This window comes from Camellia sinensis, chromosome 14 (assembly GCF_055761805.1).
Source record: "Camellia sinensis isolate YWXY chromosome 14, ASM5576180v1, whole genome shotgun sequence".
Taxonomy (NCBI): Eukaryota; Viridiplantae; Streptophyta; class Magnoliopsida; order Ericales; family Theaceae; genus Camellia; species Camellia sinensis.
The window spans coordinates 7,187,954-7,203,565 of NC_138974.1; the positions used below are offsets into that span (position 1 = coordinate 7,187,954).

The 15,612-nt window shown below is 36.7% G+C and overlaps 1 protein-coding gene across 1 annotated transcript in view; it reads right to left on the reverse strand.

Annotated features, from left to right (window-relative positions):
- Positions 1-2,174: 2,174 nt before the first annotated feature.
- Positions 2,175-15,612, reverse strand: part of LOC114321671 (uncharacterized) — a 47,550-nt gene continuing 34,112 nt past the window's right edge. Inside the window, exons 4-6 of the mRNA XM_028268872.2 lie at positions 3,711-3,950; positions 2,722-2,799; positions 2,175-2,636 (exon numbers count right to left, since the gene is read on the reverse strand). Of these exons, the coding sequence (XP_028124673.1) occupies positions 2,379-2,636; positions 2,722-2,799; positions 3,711-3,950 (576 nt within the window). The 3' untranslated portion in view covers positions 2,175-2,378. The remainder of the gene's footprint in view (positions 2,637-2,721; positions 2,800-3,710; positions 3,951-15,612) is intronic.

Genomic DNA, 15,612 nt, shown 5'->3' on the forward strand with positions numbered 1-15,612 from the left:
TGGTTCATATCATGTATGCACAGCTCAATAGACAATATTATTTCTATTTTTGCTTCTGCTTTAGGCCCCGCTATTTAATTAATATTTTCTGATTTGGTTAAGAGGTTGTAGATAATTTATGATTACTGGCCGGTCATGTCCCTAACCTTTAGCGGTGGGCTAGGGTAGTGACAATATATAAAAGGCCAAAGAATTTATTCCACCGTGTATGTGACTCTAGCCACTAGGAAACAAATTTGGGTTAGGCTATGATGGCTCTTGTGCTAAACAATTGTAAGGAATAGACTGGTGCTGGGCTAGGTGACCTTCCATTGGATCTTCTTAGAGAAAGGCCCGAGTTACTATTCCAAGGATGACTCTTTGTTCGATGTTGTATACAATGGGCATGATGACTTGAGAACTTTGTGGCATGTTATTTGTTATTCTATGGTACCCAGTTATGATGATGATTGTGCTATTGTCTATTTTAAGTGGAGACATGTGCTATGTTATGTTCTTCAAATGCATTGACATTTTTAATTGTTAAAATGTGGAATCTTATTATTTGAGTTAGATTGTCTTTACCAAAACTGTATATCAATCTAATTTTTGTTATATACATTTTATTTTGGAATTGAACATTGTTTTCAAAACTATATTTACTATCAATACTTTTACTCAATGAGTTATCTGCTGACTTAGTTTAACATTTTTAAGTGAGAAAGACTTAGAGTGGACTCATAGCTTAGTGGGGACTCTATTGCATGTAGGGCTGCAAACGAGTCGAGCCAGGCAGAGCTTTAGTATGTTTGGGCTTATTTATTAAGATTTTAACGAATTCGAGCTTGAGCTCGAGCTCAATAAAAATTTAACGAACCGAGCTCGAGCCAAGTTGGCTTAGACTCGAGCTCAAACTTGTTCATGAACCGTAACGAGCCAAAAAATTTATAAATTCATACTTGTGGATGAGACTAAAATTACAATTAAAACTTTGATTATACAATTATATATACAATATATATAAACATTCTAAAAAAAAAGTCAATATTTTACTAAAATAATAATATCTACTACCACTATTATATCAATGTCTATCTATAATTAACTATTATTTATATTTATATTTTTTAAATATATAAATAACATATTTATCTTATTTTTTATACATATTTTTACATTATTTAATATATAAATAATAAATATTAAACGATCCAGCTAACGAGCCGAGCTTACGAATGTTTGGACTTAGTTATTAAAAATTTAACGAGCTAGAGCTAGAGCTAGAGCTAGAGCTCGAGCGCGAATGCAAAAAAAATTTTAACAAACCGAGTTCGAACGAGCTCTTACCGAGCCAAGTTCGAGCTTGTTCACGAACGGTTCTGTTCATTTGCAATCCTATTGCATGGATCTCTAGGACACTTACATTTAGCTAGTTATGTCAATTTTGTGCATACATTTTGGTTCAAATCTAGTTAGAATTATTTTGTTTATTATTTGAATTGTCATTGGATTGGGTATTGATTTATTTATGACATCGGAATAAAATTGCATCATTTACTATTCAATTGTAGTTTGTTGTATAAGTTTACGTGTGCCTTAAACTACGGCCCTGTGACCCATGACTAGTCATGCCTCGAATCATGCCTTGGATTTGGAGTGTGATAAGACTCGTCAAAATGCATGAAGTGATACTCAACTCTTTTGAAAACATTGTTAAAGGTTTGAAAACGTTTTGGCTAAAAGAGGGGTTGGATTTGGGTTCAGAATCTCACCAGTTGGATAGCTATTTTGGGAGGACTAAGAAGATTATCTATCTTTGTTTCATCATTGAGGAGCTTTGCGGGCACCCAAATATTAAGAGTGGTCAAAATGAAATCTCTATGGTATCATAAACATTTGTACATATAAATATGGCAAGAGATTTAGTGATGCTCACGGCAATTACATATATTGAAGCATTTTTCAATAACCAAATCGGCTGATCCAAAAAATGTAAAGAAGTCATGGGTTCCACAGTGATGGAACCCATTGCTGTGGAAACCACAACTTCTCTCACATATTTTAAATCGAGCTATTTAAACAAATAGAGAAGCAAGACTAATATAATCTGAATTGTTTTTTCAACCTTTTTATTCAGTAACTCAATTGCTGCTGACACAGGAAATGAAAATTTAGACTTAATATTCACAGCATCATGATGGAAACCGATGAGCAAATTATATATTAACCATAAACAAAAGATTGATGGAGTATACACAAAATGCTGCTATGCTATGGAACACTAAACATGGTTCTGCGAGGTTAATATGTACTAACTAATGGCAAGTTGTTGGTGCAAAATAAACAGCATAATATATTTTTAATTAGTACTCCAACAGAGAAGAGCTTTTAGACATATTTCATCTCAGTCGGGCAGACCTTCGCGCTGTCCTCCTAGCATCAGAAGTAGACACCGGCGGCACGAGAGAGGATTCAGATCCAGCAGTACCGGAATCAACAACAGCTCCGGATGTTCTGAGCCTCTTTCTCATGGAGGGTGGAGGAGGTGGCTGGTTCTGAGTGGACCCATTTGTGTCATCATCAATTTCCTCCACAGTTTCTATTTTGGAAACAGGAAGCAGCCATGGAGTGCCACAACCTGGACAAACTTTCTCACCCTGCAAATCATAGATTCAGCAATTTAATTTAATTTAATTCATTAAGTTAATTTGAAGTTCGAAAATATGGAGTTTGAAATGATACCCGTTTCTGGGAAAATTTCCTTTTTAGACAGTACTGATGCAATCGAACAGTACAACCTTCATTTTCGCACAACTCTGCCTGCTCAAAATAATCACGGCAGAATATATGAAGATTCAACAGCAGCAACAAAGACCTTATGTGTGTCCAAGTATTGTTAGTTGGTTTGGGGTTGGGTGGGGGGGAAGATTATTGAAAAAATAAAAGAAAATTGACAGCAAATTAGTCACTTTAAAATTTGAAAAGCAATTTCAGTGGGTGTAGCATATGAGACACTCATGTACCTAGAAACAATTGTAAAACGCTTGAAGATACTTCTAATTATGGTAAGATGATGGTCATTATTACATTCTAGTTCAAATAATATAAAACTACATGGCTTATGAAAATGTTCATAAGCTTAGATCAAGCAAGAAGTTACCCAAATTTTAGAAATTGTCACACATGGAATGTGGGAGATTCTTACTACTATCCTAATGGGTATGGGCACTACTGTATTTCATTACTAAACTACACATCCACATCTCACTTCAAACTTTTCGATTCCTCGGGTAGCTACCTCTAGAAAGGCATTCCAGCTTCAGAGGCAGGTGAGCTGGGTCAGGAAGGAGTTTGCCTGCTGAGATTAGATCAGATCCTACTCAAAGCACTCCACCACAAACAACAGACTTGGGACTGGATAGACAGTAGAGATACGAACTCCTAATCAAATGAGTGGAACCAAGTATGATTATATATTTTTTGCCAAGAGTTTTCCTTTGATCATATTATTGCAGTCATACATGACATGCAATCTTCTGGATCCTCAGGAAGCAAAAGAAGCAATGCAAGAAAATGCTTCCAGTTGATATACAGTTCAGATCTTCAAACTGAATTTCTATGTTCTCAAGTCTCAACTAAAGACGCAATAGTAAAACATTTCCAAGTTATAAACAACTTCATCAGAGAGTATATTCCTTATATCTGGAGAATAAAATTGGAGAAATTATTACCTTAATTCCAGCCTCATTACAAACTTCGCATGCAGGAATATCATTATTACGGAACCAACTGCGCAGATCAAGGAAGGATCTAAGCCCCAGTCCAATGTTACCATCTGTGATGGAACAGAGCCACTGGTCTCGCACAAGTTCTTCAAGAGTTTTCTCCTTTTGAGACATCGAGAAGTTCTTCAATGCATGAGGAGCTTGAGCAGGAGTATCCTGAGATTGGGAACCTACTCCAGTTGAAACCTGAAGATTAACCAAAAGGATTGTCAGACCGACAGTTGGTATTTATAGAGGGGGGAAAAAAAAAAAAAAAAAAAGCTACAACACCCATATGATAAGGAAACTTCACATTGCTTTACCAGTCATTCTATTAATTTGAAACTGTTTTCACACAATATGGCACAAATTAGGGTGATTTTACATTTCCTTAGTTCAGTATTACTACATAACTGTAATTGTTTGTTTGTGGAACATAATTTCAGGAAAAAAAATTTACGAAATGACAAATTTTCCTTCCATCAAAAGCTCCATTAAACTCAGCGAACATATTATAAAATAAATTTTAGCAAAGCTTATGAACACTATAACATGCCCCTCAATTTGAGGGAAACATCGGTTTGCATTTGAGCTTTATAGTCTTCCAAACACATATATTGCATTTGAGTTTTGTAGCCTTAGCATTTTGTTTTTTTGACAAGATTGACAAATGTGTGTCCCACCTAGGAGGCTCGGACTTGAACCCTGCACAGGACAATCAAAAATCTGAAGAGCCCATGCAACATCTAATCCTTTTTCTAATTTTTATTTTTCATTTTTTAAGGGCAACTTGACCAAAATGGTAAGGCTTGCTGTTATCGTCCTTGGTGGTCTGGATTCGAGTCATATAAACCACCTCTCCAAAAATGGGAGTAAGCTTCTCTAAATCTTGCCGCCCTAGACCCCACTTAAGAGAGAGCCTTGTACGCTAGGTCACCCTTTTTTTTTGTAATTCAGAAACATCAAAAACAAAACATGCATGAGCTTTTAGAAAGAAAAAGGTCAACTAGTGATTCTAATTTCTTTGGGAAGCAGAGAAATACACAAGTCAAAAATCATTTGAGAAATAACTACGAATTAAAAAATAGGGATTTTCGGCCAAAAACCCATTGGCTCAACATTTTGGTGCGAAAAGGATGCAAATTAATTGCATCTTGCAAAACACCCTCCTCCATTAAAAAATAAGGTGAATTGACTATAATAACTCTGTATGTATATGGAGAGATAGAGACGGTTCGCATACACCAAACCATTCTCGCTGTCAATTTTTTTTCTTCTAAAATACTCTATAAAATCCTTATTCGAAGGCGAAATCATCGCATTTTGGTATAGATTCATCGCTATTTCTCTTGCACGTTGGTTTTCACATCACAAATATCTTCTACATAATCATTGATCATTGACTCGTCTCCAAGGCTGATCTATTTGAATATAAAGGTTGGAGGTTTAGATCTGTAAAAATCTCCCAATTTTAGCAAGTTTATTTAAATTCAAAGCCTTTTTTTTTTTTTTTTTTTTGGTTATGACTAGTTCAAATACTGAGATTGGGATCTCAAACGAAATTGTTGTCGATGTATGTTCAATAGCGAAAATAGTAAATTTTACTGCCTACCATAGTAAAATTTTGTGTAGGAGTAAAAAAAAATGTCAAATTAGATAAAAGTTAACTGTCAATTTTTATAAACAAATAAAGTAAACTTCTACCATCATTTATAAACATATTGTCACCAAACAAAAACTAAACATATTGTCACCAAACAAAAACTATAGTAAAATTTTAGAAATTGACAGAGTAAATATTAAAAGTTGACAGTAAAATGGAAACAAATTTGTTTGTTCTTTATGAAGGATGTGTCTTCTTAAAATGTTAAAATTTCACAGGAAAATTTTATTGTAAGATAAGATTAAAATTTTATTGTACACATTAATTTCAACAATTAATTTTTTTATATATTATTTTTTAAAGAATTTTATGGCTAATATGGATCTTGTTTGATAGATCTTGATAAGAGGATTCTAAAAATACTAATTTAATTAAAAACCAATATATAGATCAAAAGTTATATAATTTTAAAGTTTGAAATATAAAATAAGTCACAAAGGGCAAGAGTCCATAAAAAAATGGAAACAAATTTGTTTGTCCTTCATGAAGGACGCACTTCTTCTTCAGGGGGTATACGAATTAAAAACATTTGGGCTGTCCTTTTCACCAAGAAGGGGGTTTTGGCCAAAAAACAGTAAAAAATAAATAAAATGATCTGCAACATTCTTGTGCCGAAGACCAAATTACCTAGAACAATTACCCAATTCCAGGATGGTAGAATAGAAGGCCACAAGACCTTAAAACTAAAATTCTCACTGATCGAACCATGACAAGATTCATAAGTACATGTCTAGCCAAAGTTCGAGCTGCCAATGGGTGCCAACTTAAACCTTGATATAATTGTGATTCTCAATGCCAAACTAAATCTTAAGTCTTAAACTCAAGGCCATTTTGATCCAATGGATTCCCCAAGCCTGACCAACTTGCTCCCTAATAAGCATCACATCCCTGGGGAAGAGATTTAATATATGAAAAGTCAAATCTAGCGCTTCTTTGTTATGTTCATTGGTTGAAGCCTTGGAGGTTTCAAAGTTTCAAATTTCACACCATACTTGAGACGAGTGTCCTTTTGATAAGGTGCTTTTTGTAGGAGGTCTGAAATGTGAAGCGTAAATAATATCACTTAGAGAGGCAAAAGGATGTAAACGGTAGATAATTTGAGGGCTTAGAGAGAGAGTAGCCGGGTGAGAGTAGGGCAAATGGTTTAGGAAGGAATGAATATGGCAATAAAAATGGGCATCATCTCCCTAAATCCCCAAAAATCCTCCTTTCAAACTTTGGGAAATGAGCTCTATTTATAGACTTTTCCATGATACTGAAGATACCAAATGGCCAATAGGGAGATAACATGTAACTCTGGGATCACGTGGAATATTCCTTGTCCTAATTGTAGGGCCTCTGTAGACACGTATCTCCCTTGATACGTAATGTTTTGGTATGTACCTTGATGGTACCTCCCGCAATATCACCTCTCGAGGTGGTATCTCCCTCGAGGGTATTTACCTCGGTAATAGCTCACTCGGTACCACCTTACTCAGTATGGTTTTGCAACATAACTTACTCGAGAGTTATAGCTTGCATTCAACCATACTTGAATCCACCTCAGCGACTCCCCTACTCTTAGCCACCAAATCCCCAGCTTCCTAGTTTTGGGTCACAGCAAAGCCTAGAACAACTGGGTTATGCCTCATACCAAGCCCCAGGGGGCTTCCTTGGTCTGGCCATTGCGACCGAGGCAGGTCCTTAGCCTGGGAGAATGGAAAGGAAGTCCCTTACTTTTAGGCTTCTCTTCATCCACCTTCGCGGGAGTCATAATTCTAACTTGTCACGATATACTAGTACTTTCAGGGTTTGCTATCAGCTCCAACTAATAAGCCTTGGGGCCTACTGTCAACTCCAAGCAGTGATCTCTGTTTTCATAGAGAGGAGGTGTGACACCCCAAAGAACACCATGTGTTATAATTATATTATTACCTATCCTTGAATACCTTAAGTCAAATTAACCATCTTACTACACAAATATTTAAGGTAAAACTTAGGAATGGGTAGCTAGGAGACTTTGAACATGAGAATTCTACCATCCACTATTAATGCCTAAGAATTAGTTCGCTCTTGAGCATGGCAAGCAAGTGTGTAATATATCAAAAGTGTTTATATATGGCATGACTGAATATTTACCTTAATTTCATCATCTTACAATACTCTAGAGATAGAAATAGGAATTGATAAGATGAAACCCTAAAAGATGAATACAATTGGCAAGAAACTTAGAAATGAAAAACATGCATTGATAAGACAAACTTAAGAATAGAAATACTTGAAGATTATTAAGATTTAGGGGACACCTTAAGTTAGAATTTGTGAATGCTAGCATGTGCTTATGCACTAATTGAGGAGTTTAAAGATCTTCGACTAATGTACTCGTCATTTTAATACCATATATCATTTTGCTAATCGGGATTAGTGTTTATTAAGCAGGATTAGTGAAACTTTTAAGATTAATTAGGCTAAGCAAGATTAAGTTAAACCTTGATTAATTAGAGACTAACCTTGATTAATTATACCTAAGATCAATTAACTAAGCTAAGCAAGTGAGATTAGATTAATTGGTGAGGCATACAAATGAATTATGCATACACCTCCCTTTTGCCCCGCCTCACCGAATAAAAGCTCAAGACCCAAATCAAATAAGAAGAAGAGAGTTCAGCAGCCTAGAACTAACATGAAGGAGCTAGAGAAGAGAGGAAGAAAAGAGAAAAAGATAGAGAAGAGAGAAAAGAGGGAAAGCTCAAGAACTTCAACAAATTCAATCTAAGAAGTGTTCTAAGGTAAGATTTCACCCTAATTCTTGTAGTAAACTCTCCTAGCATCTAGGAACAAGAAGAAATTAGGATTAAATTGGACTAGAAATGGAAAAGAATGGAGGAGGTTGAACTAGGATTAAGAACAACCAAGAAGTTCCAAACTTCTGTTGATTTGACCTTGTTCTTCATGTTTTTGATTCATAGAAAGTAATAATTCCACATTTCCTTTTGGTTTGCACGATTTTTGAAAGGATAATTCATGCTTTGAAAAGATGAAAATGGAGGGTTTCAAAAAGGAAAGAGATGCTGAATTTTCTAACAAAATCTATGAATTGTTTCATGAAATTTTGATTCAATGCATAAGTGTTTTTCCATGAATCATGCATCATTTATATATGTATTTGTAACTTAGATATCATGATTTGAGGCTTGGAAATACTTAGAAAATATGAGGAAGAAGAACTCCGAAAATATGAGGAAGAAGGAATATATTTCTGTTATATTCAAAACTTCTTATTTTATAAGACCAAATGACACTCCTTATATAGGAGATATTACAAACATCATTATAACCCATTATATGTCACTTACATATTATATATTACCACTATCTACCACCAACACCACTATCATATTCTATACATGCCACTATCTACCACCAGCACCACTATCATATTCTATACATGCCACTATCTACCACCAGCACCACTATCATATTCTATACATGCCACTATCTACCACCAACACCACTATCATATTCTAGACATGCCACTATCTACCACCAACACCACTATCATATGCCACTATCTTATTATATGCATTAACACAAATTTCCAGCACTCCCCCTCAAGCTGGTTTGAAGATATCTTCCATAGCCAGCTTGCTAGTCAGCTTATCAAATTGCTTCTTGTGTAGTCCCTTCGTTAGCACATCAGCTAATTGTTCACCTGTTGGAAGGTAGGTCATACATATTATGCCAGCATTGATTTTCTCCTTGATGAAATGTTTATCCACTTCTATATGTTTTGTGCGATCATGTAGAACTGGATTATGAGCTATAGATATAGCTGCTTTGTTGTCACAATAGACCTTCATAGGTGTCGGGTGAGAAAGCTTTAATTCTTCAAGAATTCTTTTAATCCACATTACTTCACAGATTCCATGGGCAACAGCTCTGAACTCTGCTTCTGCACTACTTCTAGCTACCACATTCTGTTTTTTACTCCCCCATGTAACTAGGTTCCCACCTACAAAGGAGCAGTATCCGGATGTTGATCTCCTGTCTGTAACACTTCCTGCCCAGTCTGCATCTGTGTATACTTCAACTTGAAGATGTCCATGTTTCTTGAACAGTAAGCCTCTCCCTGGAGTTCCTTTCAAATATCTTAAGATCTTATAAACGGCCTCAAAGTGCTCTGCCCTTGGTGAGTGCATGAACTGACTTACCATGCTGACTGCAAAGGCAATATCAGGTCGCGTATGAGACAAGTAAATCAATTTCCCGACAAGTCGCTGATATTGTTCCCTCTCTTTGACTTCTTCAGCCTTAGCAGCTTGTAACTTCAAGTTAGGCTCGATCGGAGTCTCCACCATCTTACAACCAAGCATACCTGTTTCTCCAAGGAGATCAAGAACATATTTTCTCTGATTAACGAATATACCTTCCTTGGATCTTGCAAATTCCATTCCAAGGAAATACTTGAGGGCTCCCAGATCCTTAATGTGAAATTCTTTTGCGAGTTTCTCTTTGAGGGCTGCTAACTCTGCTTCATCATTACCAGTTAAAATGATGTCATCAACATAAACAATCAAAATTGCAATTTTACTGTTTTTTGAATGTTTATAAAATATTGTGTGATCTGCTTGACTCTGCGAAAAGCCACAACTGATAACTGCCTTCCCAAAGCGTTCAAACCATGCTCTTGGTGATTGTTTGAGTCCGTATAATGACTTGTTCAATCTGCATACTCTGTCGCTTCCAAGTCTCTGCTCAAATCCCGGCGGTAGGCTCATGAACACCTCCTCTTCAAGATCACCATTGAGAAATGCATTTTTAATGTCAAGTTGATGTAGAGGCCAATCTGAATTTACTGCAAGAGATAACAGTACTCTGATGGAATTTATTTTAGCAACAGGAGCAAACGTCTCCTGATAGTTGATCCCATAAGTTTGAGTGAAGCCTTTAGCCACCAGTCTCGCCTTGTATCTCTCAACGCTTCCATCTGCGTTACATTTTATCGTAAACACCCATTTACACCCAACTGTTTTCTTGTCTTTGGATAGATCAACTATCTCCCAAGTACCACTTCTCCTTAAAGCATTCATCTCCTCCATGACTGCTAATTTCCAATTCGGATCATCCAATGCTTCCTGTATATTCCTTGGAACAAACAAGTGTGAAATCCTAGATGTGAAAGCTCTATGGTTTTTAGACAGTCTTTGATAGGAGAGGTAATTTGTAATAGGATGTTTAATGCAATTTCGGACACCTTTCCTAATTGCTATAGGAACATCAAGGTCGGAAATAGAAGGAATAGGATTACCTAAAATTTCGATGCCAGAACTCGGGTGGACATTCGGGTCATTAGGATGGACATTCGGGTCATTATTCCTCAGATGAAATCGCTTCCTAGTATAAACCTGAAGCTCAGGATTTAGATCATTTTGTAGTACTTCTCCCCCTAAACAAGAATCTTCTTGACTAGGCACCATAGAACTTGGTTTTCCTAAGTGATCATTATCAGACAGATGTGGTTTTTGTGTAGGATAAATGACATTGGGGAGCGGGATAGAAATATCCCAAAAACGGTCTTCTACTCCACTTGTCTCCCCCTGAAGAGAAGTGTTGGGGAAATAGGATTTTGTTTCCACAAATGACACATCCATACTCACATGAAATTTCTTGGTTTGAGGATCGAAACACTTATACCCCTTTTTGTTTGAGGAATAACCCAAAAAAACACATTTTATAGCACGGGGGTCAAGTTTTGAACGAAATTGACTAGGAACATGAACATAGGCAGTACATCCAAAAACTTTGGCGGGTAAATCAGAAAACAACCTCGTGTCAGGAAAAAAAGTTTTGAGACAATCGAAAAGTATTTTGTATGTTAACACCTTTGTAGGCATCCTGTTTATCAAATAAGAGGCTGTTAAAATTGCTTCACCCCATAAATATTTAGGAACATGCATGTAAAACATTATAGCACGTGCTACTTCAAGTAGATGTTTATTTTTTCGTTCTGCAATGCCATTTTGTTGAGGGGTATCCCGACGTGTAGATTGATGAAAAATCCCCTTTTTTTCCAAAAACTCACCCAACTGCTCATTGAAATATTCTGTTCCATTATCAGAATGTAAAATACCAATTTTGGTTTGAAATTGGTTTTCAATCATATTGTAAAAATTTGTGAATAAATTTTTCACGTCAGATTTTTTATTCATCAAATAAATCCAACATAAGCGGGTATGGTCATAAATAAATGTAACAAACCATCTTTTACCAGAAAGAGTAGTGATTTTAGAAGGGCCCCAAACATCACTATGAATCAAATAAAAAAGTTTGGAAGCCTGGTAAGGTTTTGGCAAATAAGTAGAGCGATGCAATTTTGCAAAAATGCAACTTTCACAATGAAAAGAAGAACAATCAATCCCTTTAAATAATTCTGGAAATAAATGTTTCAGATAAAGAAAACTAGGATGTCCTAGCCTATAGTGCCATAGCATTATTTTTTCTCGAACAGAGATTGAACTAGTACTATTAAAGCTCTGAACTTTTTTATTACTAACAAGTACTTCATCAAAGTAGTAAAGACCTTCAAGCATCCTAGCACGCCCAATCATCATCCCCGAGTTCTGGTCCTGAAATTCACAATGGGATTCAAAAAATGTAACACGACAATTAGAATCCTTAGATAGTTTACTGACAGACAAAAGGTTACAGGCTAAGTTGGGGACGTGAAGAACAGCATTGAGATTAATTTTCTCAGTTAGTTTAATAAATCCTTTTCCTGCAATAGGTGAAAAACTACCATCGGCTATTCTGATTTTGTCATGACCAGAACAAGGGAAATAGGTACTAAATAAATGGGAAAAACTAGTCATGTGATCGGAGGCACCGGAATCTATGATCCACGGAGAGAAGTTTAGGCAAGAGAAGGCTTTAGGATTTCTACCTGTTTGTGCCAACAAAACACTAGGAGTACCGGATGAGGAGTTGGATTTTATCAGCTTTAAGAGTTGATCAATCTGCTCTTTGTTGAAGGGACCTGAATCGGCTTCATTAGCGGTAGGAAAGCCATGATTCTTCTCTCCTTGTTTGCTGCTTTTCCAGTTGACAGGTTTGCCATGGATCTTCCAACACGTTTCGCGTGTATGGCGAGGCTTGTTGCAAAAATCACACCAGACCCGTGGCTTATCATCAAACCTGCGCTGGTAATTTGCAGCCTTGTTGGCCGCAGCATCGCTAATTAAAGCAGAAATTTCAATTGATTCACCAGTACCTTTTTTCTTAAGCATGACGCTCCTTCGGCTCTCTTCCCTTCTGACTTCGGCAAATACTTCGCCAATGGATGGGAGAGGAGGTCTGCCAATAATTCTTCCTCGCACTTCATCGAACTCAATGTTGAGGCCGGCAAGAAACTTGTAAATACGGCTGTCTTCCACAGTTTTCTTGTGGTGGTTGCAGTCGTCAACCGATTTCCATTCGTATGTGTCGAAGATGTCAAGATCCTGCCACAACCTTTTCAACGAATTGAAATATTTGGTGACGGAATCATCTCCTTGACGAATCTCTCCCAACTTCAAAGTTAATTCGAAAACTTGAGATTGATTTCCTAGGTCAGAATACATCTGACTAACATTATCCCACAATTCTTGTGCAGTAGGATAGCACATGTAATTAGAGCTTATATCCTCCTCCATGGAATTGACCAACCATGTCATAACCATGGAATTTTCAGCGTCCCAACTGTCGAACAGCGGATCATTAACAGCAGGAGCCTTCTTGTCACCAGTGATGTAACCGATCTTTCCTTGCCCACGGATATACATCCGGACAGATTGTGACCAGCGGAGAAAATTATCACCATTTAGGCGGATGGTGGTGATTTGGACAGAGTGAGAGTTTGACGTTTTCACCGGAATGGCAGCGGCAGGGGTTGAAGTGGTTTCGGACGTGACTTCCGACATGACTATGACGGTTTTAGGGCTGCTGTGTTTTTTGTAGCTCTGATACCAACTTAGAAAATATAAGGAAGAAGAACTCCGAAAATATGAGGAAGAAGGAATATATTTCTGTTATATTCAAAACTTCTTATTTTACAAGACCAAATGACACTCCTTATATAGGAGATATTACAAACATCATTATAACCCATTATATGCCACTTACATATTATATATTACCACTATCTACCACTATCATATTATATACATGCCACTATCTACCACCAACACCACTATCATATTCTATACATGCCACTATCTACCACCAGCACCACTATCATATTCTAGACATGCCACCATCTACCACCAACACCACTATCATATGCCACTATCTTATTATATGCATTAACACAAATTTCCAGCAGAAATGAAGAAAATCAGGTTGGGAAGCCTTAGAACTCAAAGAACAGCTTCAGGTTTGTTTTCTGCTTGCTGGGCACTCAAGCGGCCAGCACTAGTGCACAGAACACATTTTGCATGTCTTGACCCACTGCTCGAGCGGCCAAGTCCACCGCTTGAGCGGCCCAGCCACCGCACAAGCGGCCAAGATGGGCGCACATGTGGCCAACCCTATTTCAACTTATACCTTGCAACTTCAAATGAGCATATCTCTCTCATTTGGACTCGGTTTTAGGTGAGTTTCCAATAGCGATGGTCTCACATCCAAATTATAAATACACAAAAAGATATGTTTAAATTAGTGAAGGCTGCTTACTTTCTTCCTAACCATTTCATGCTAATTCCTTTTCTAACTTAGATTCCTTTTTTTTCTTGCTTTTTCCTTAAACTTTAAATATGTAAACATGATATTTTTCTAATGCTTAGTATATGAAATTGATGTAGAATACTTGGGGCCCTTTAACGTATGTCTTAGACACACTTCAACATTCTTCAGACCTTAATCACCTAGAATGTTTCTAGGCATGCATTTGACACTTGATATAGACTTGGAATAAGCTTAGGAAGACTTTGAACAATCTAAGAAAATAAATGAGAAATATTAAAGTATGTTTAGGCACTTGAATTGAAGTAGGAGCTCACAAATTGAATTGAATTTCAATGCCTTGTTCACGCTTTGTGTAGGTCAAGCATTGGAGGAGAAACCCTTGTTCAAGAGCCATTTGTGAGTAGTAATTTAGTGATGCTATGTTTGTCAAATTATGTTTTTCAATGCAAAACTTGATTATGTTTATAAGCTTTGATATGTTTTGCTATAAATGAACATTCTATACTCTTTTATCATGTATTTAGATGACATTCATGGATCAAGCCCACAATTGGGGAAATATCCAATCAGATATGATGGCCGAGCTCATTTTATTACATTTAGCCAGTACCCGGGCCGGTTAACCACCTTGTTATCCTTGAAATGTCCATCACTATGTAATGCTTGCAAGTCAACTATGTTTTTCCTTGTTCAAGTTAAAGATATAAACAAGTTATGTTGAATGTTATATTTCTAAAGCTCATGGATGTTCATTCATTTACCGCCTTATTTTTTTGCAATTCACTGGGCAATTACTCACCCCTCTTCCTTATATATATATATAGGTGATGAAGAGTTCAAGTATAGAGAGAAGTTCGCTAGAAACCGGTCTTGTGTGCTTGTACTGATTTGTAAAGTTGTGACTTGAGTATTGTATTTTATTTCATTATTGAAGTTATGCAGTGTTGTAAGATAATAATTCAAGAAAAATGTATGCTTTCATTTCATATAGTTAAGCATTGCTCTAAATGGATGTTGTAAATGGACTCAATATAATTGAAAAGCCTAGCCTACACTTTTCCTTAAAACCCAGGTATTAAGAAAAGAGGAACTAAAACCTTAGTCTAGCACATATGGAGCAACTCCAGGTGATGTGGGACACATTGCAACACACCGTCCTGGACCACAACAAACGCTAGCCGGACAAACGGTACACTAATCACAGGCCCAACCAAGCTCTGATACCAAATTAAAAAACCCAGTCCACATTTCTCCTTAAAACCCAGGTGTTAAGGAGAGGGAAACTAAAGTCTTACAACCAGCACAGATGGAGCAACTCTATGCGACGTGGGACACATTCCAACACACTCTCCTGGACCACAACATATAGTAGCCGGACAAACGACACACCAATCACAAGCCCAACCAAGCTCTGATACCAAACTGAAAAGCTCAACCCACACATTTCCTTAAAACCCAGATATTAAGAAAAATGAAACTAAAACCTTATAATTAGCACAGATGGGCAAC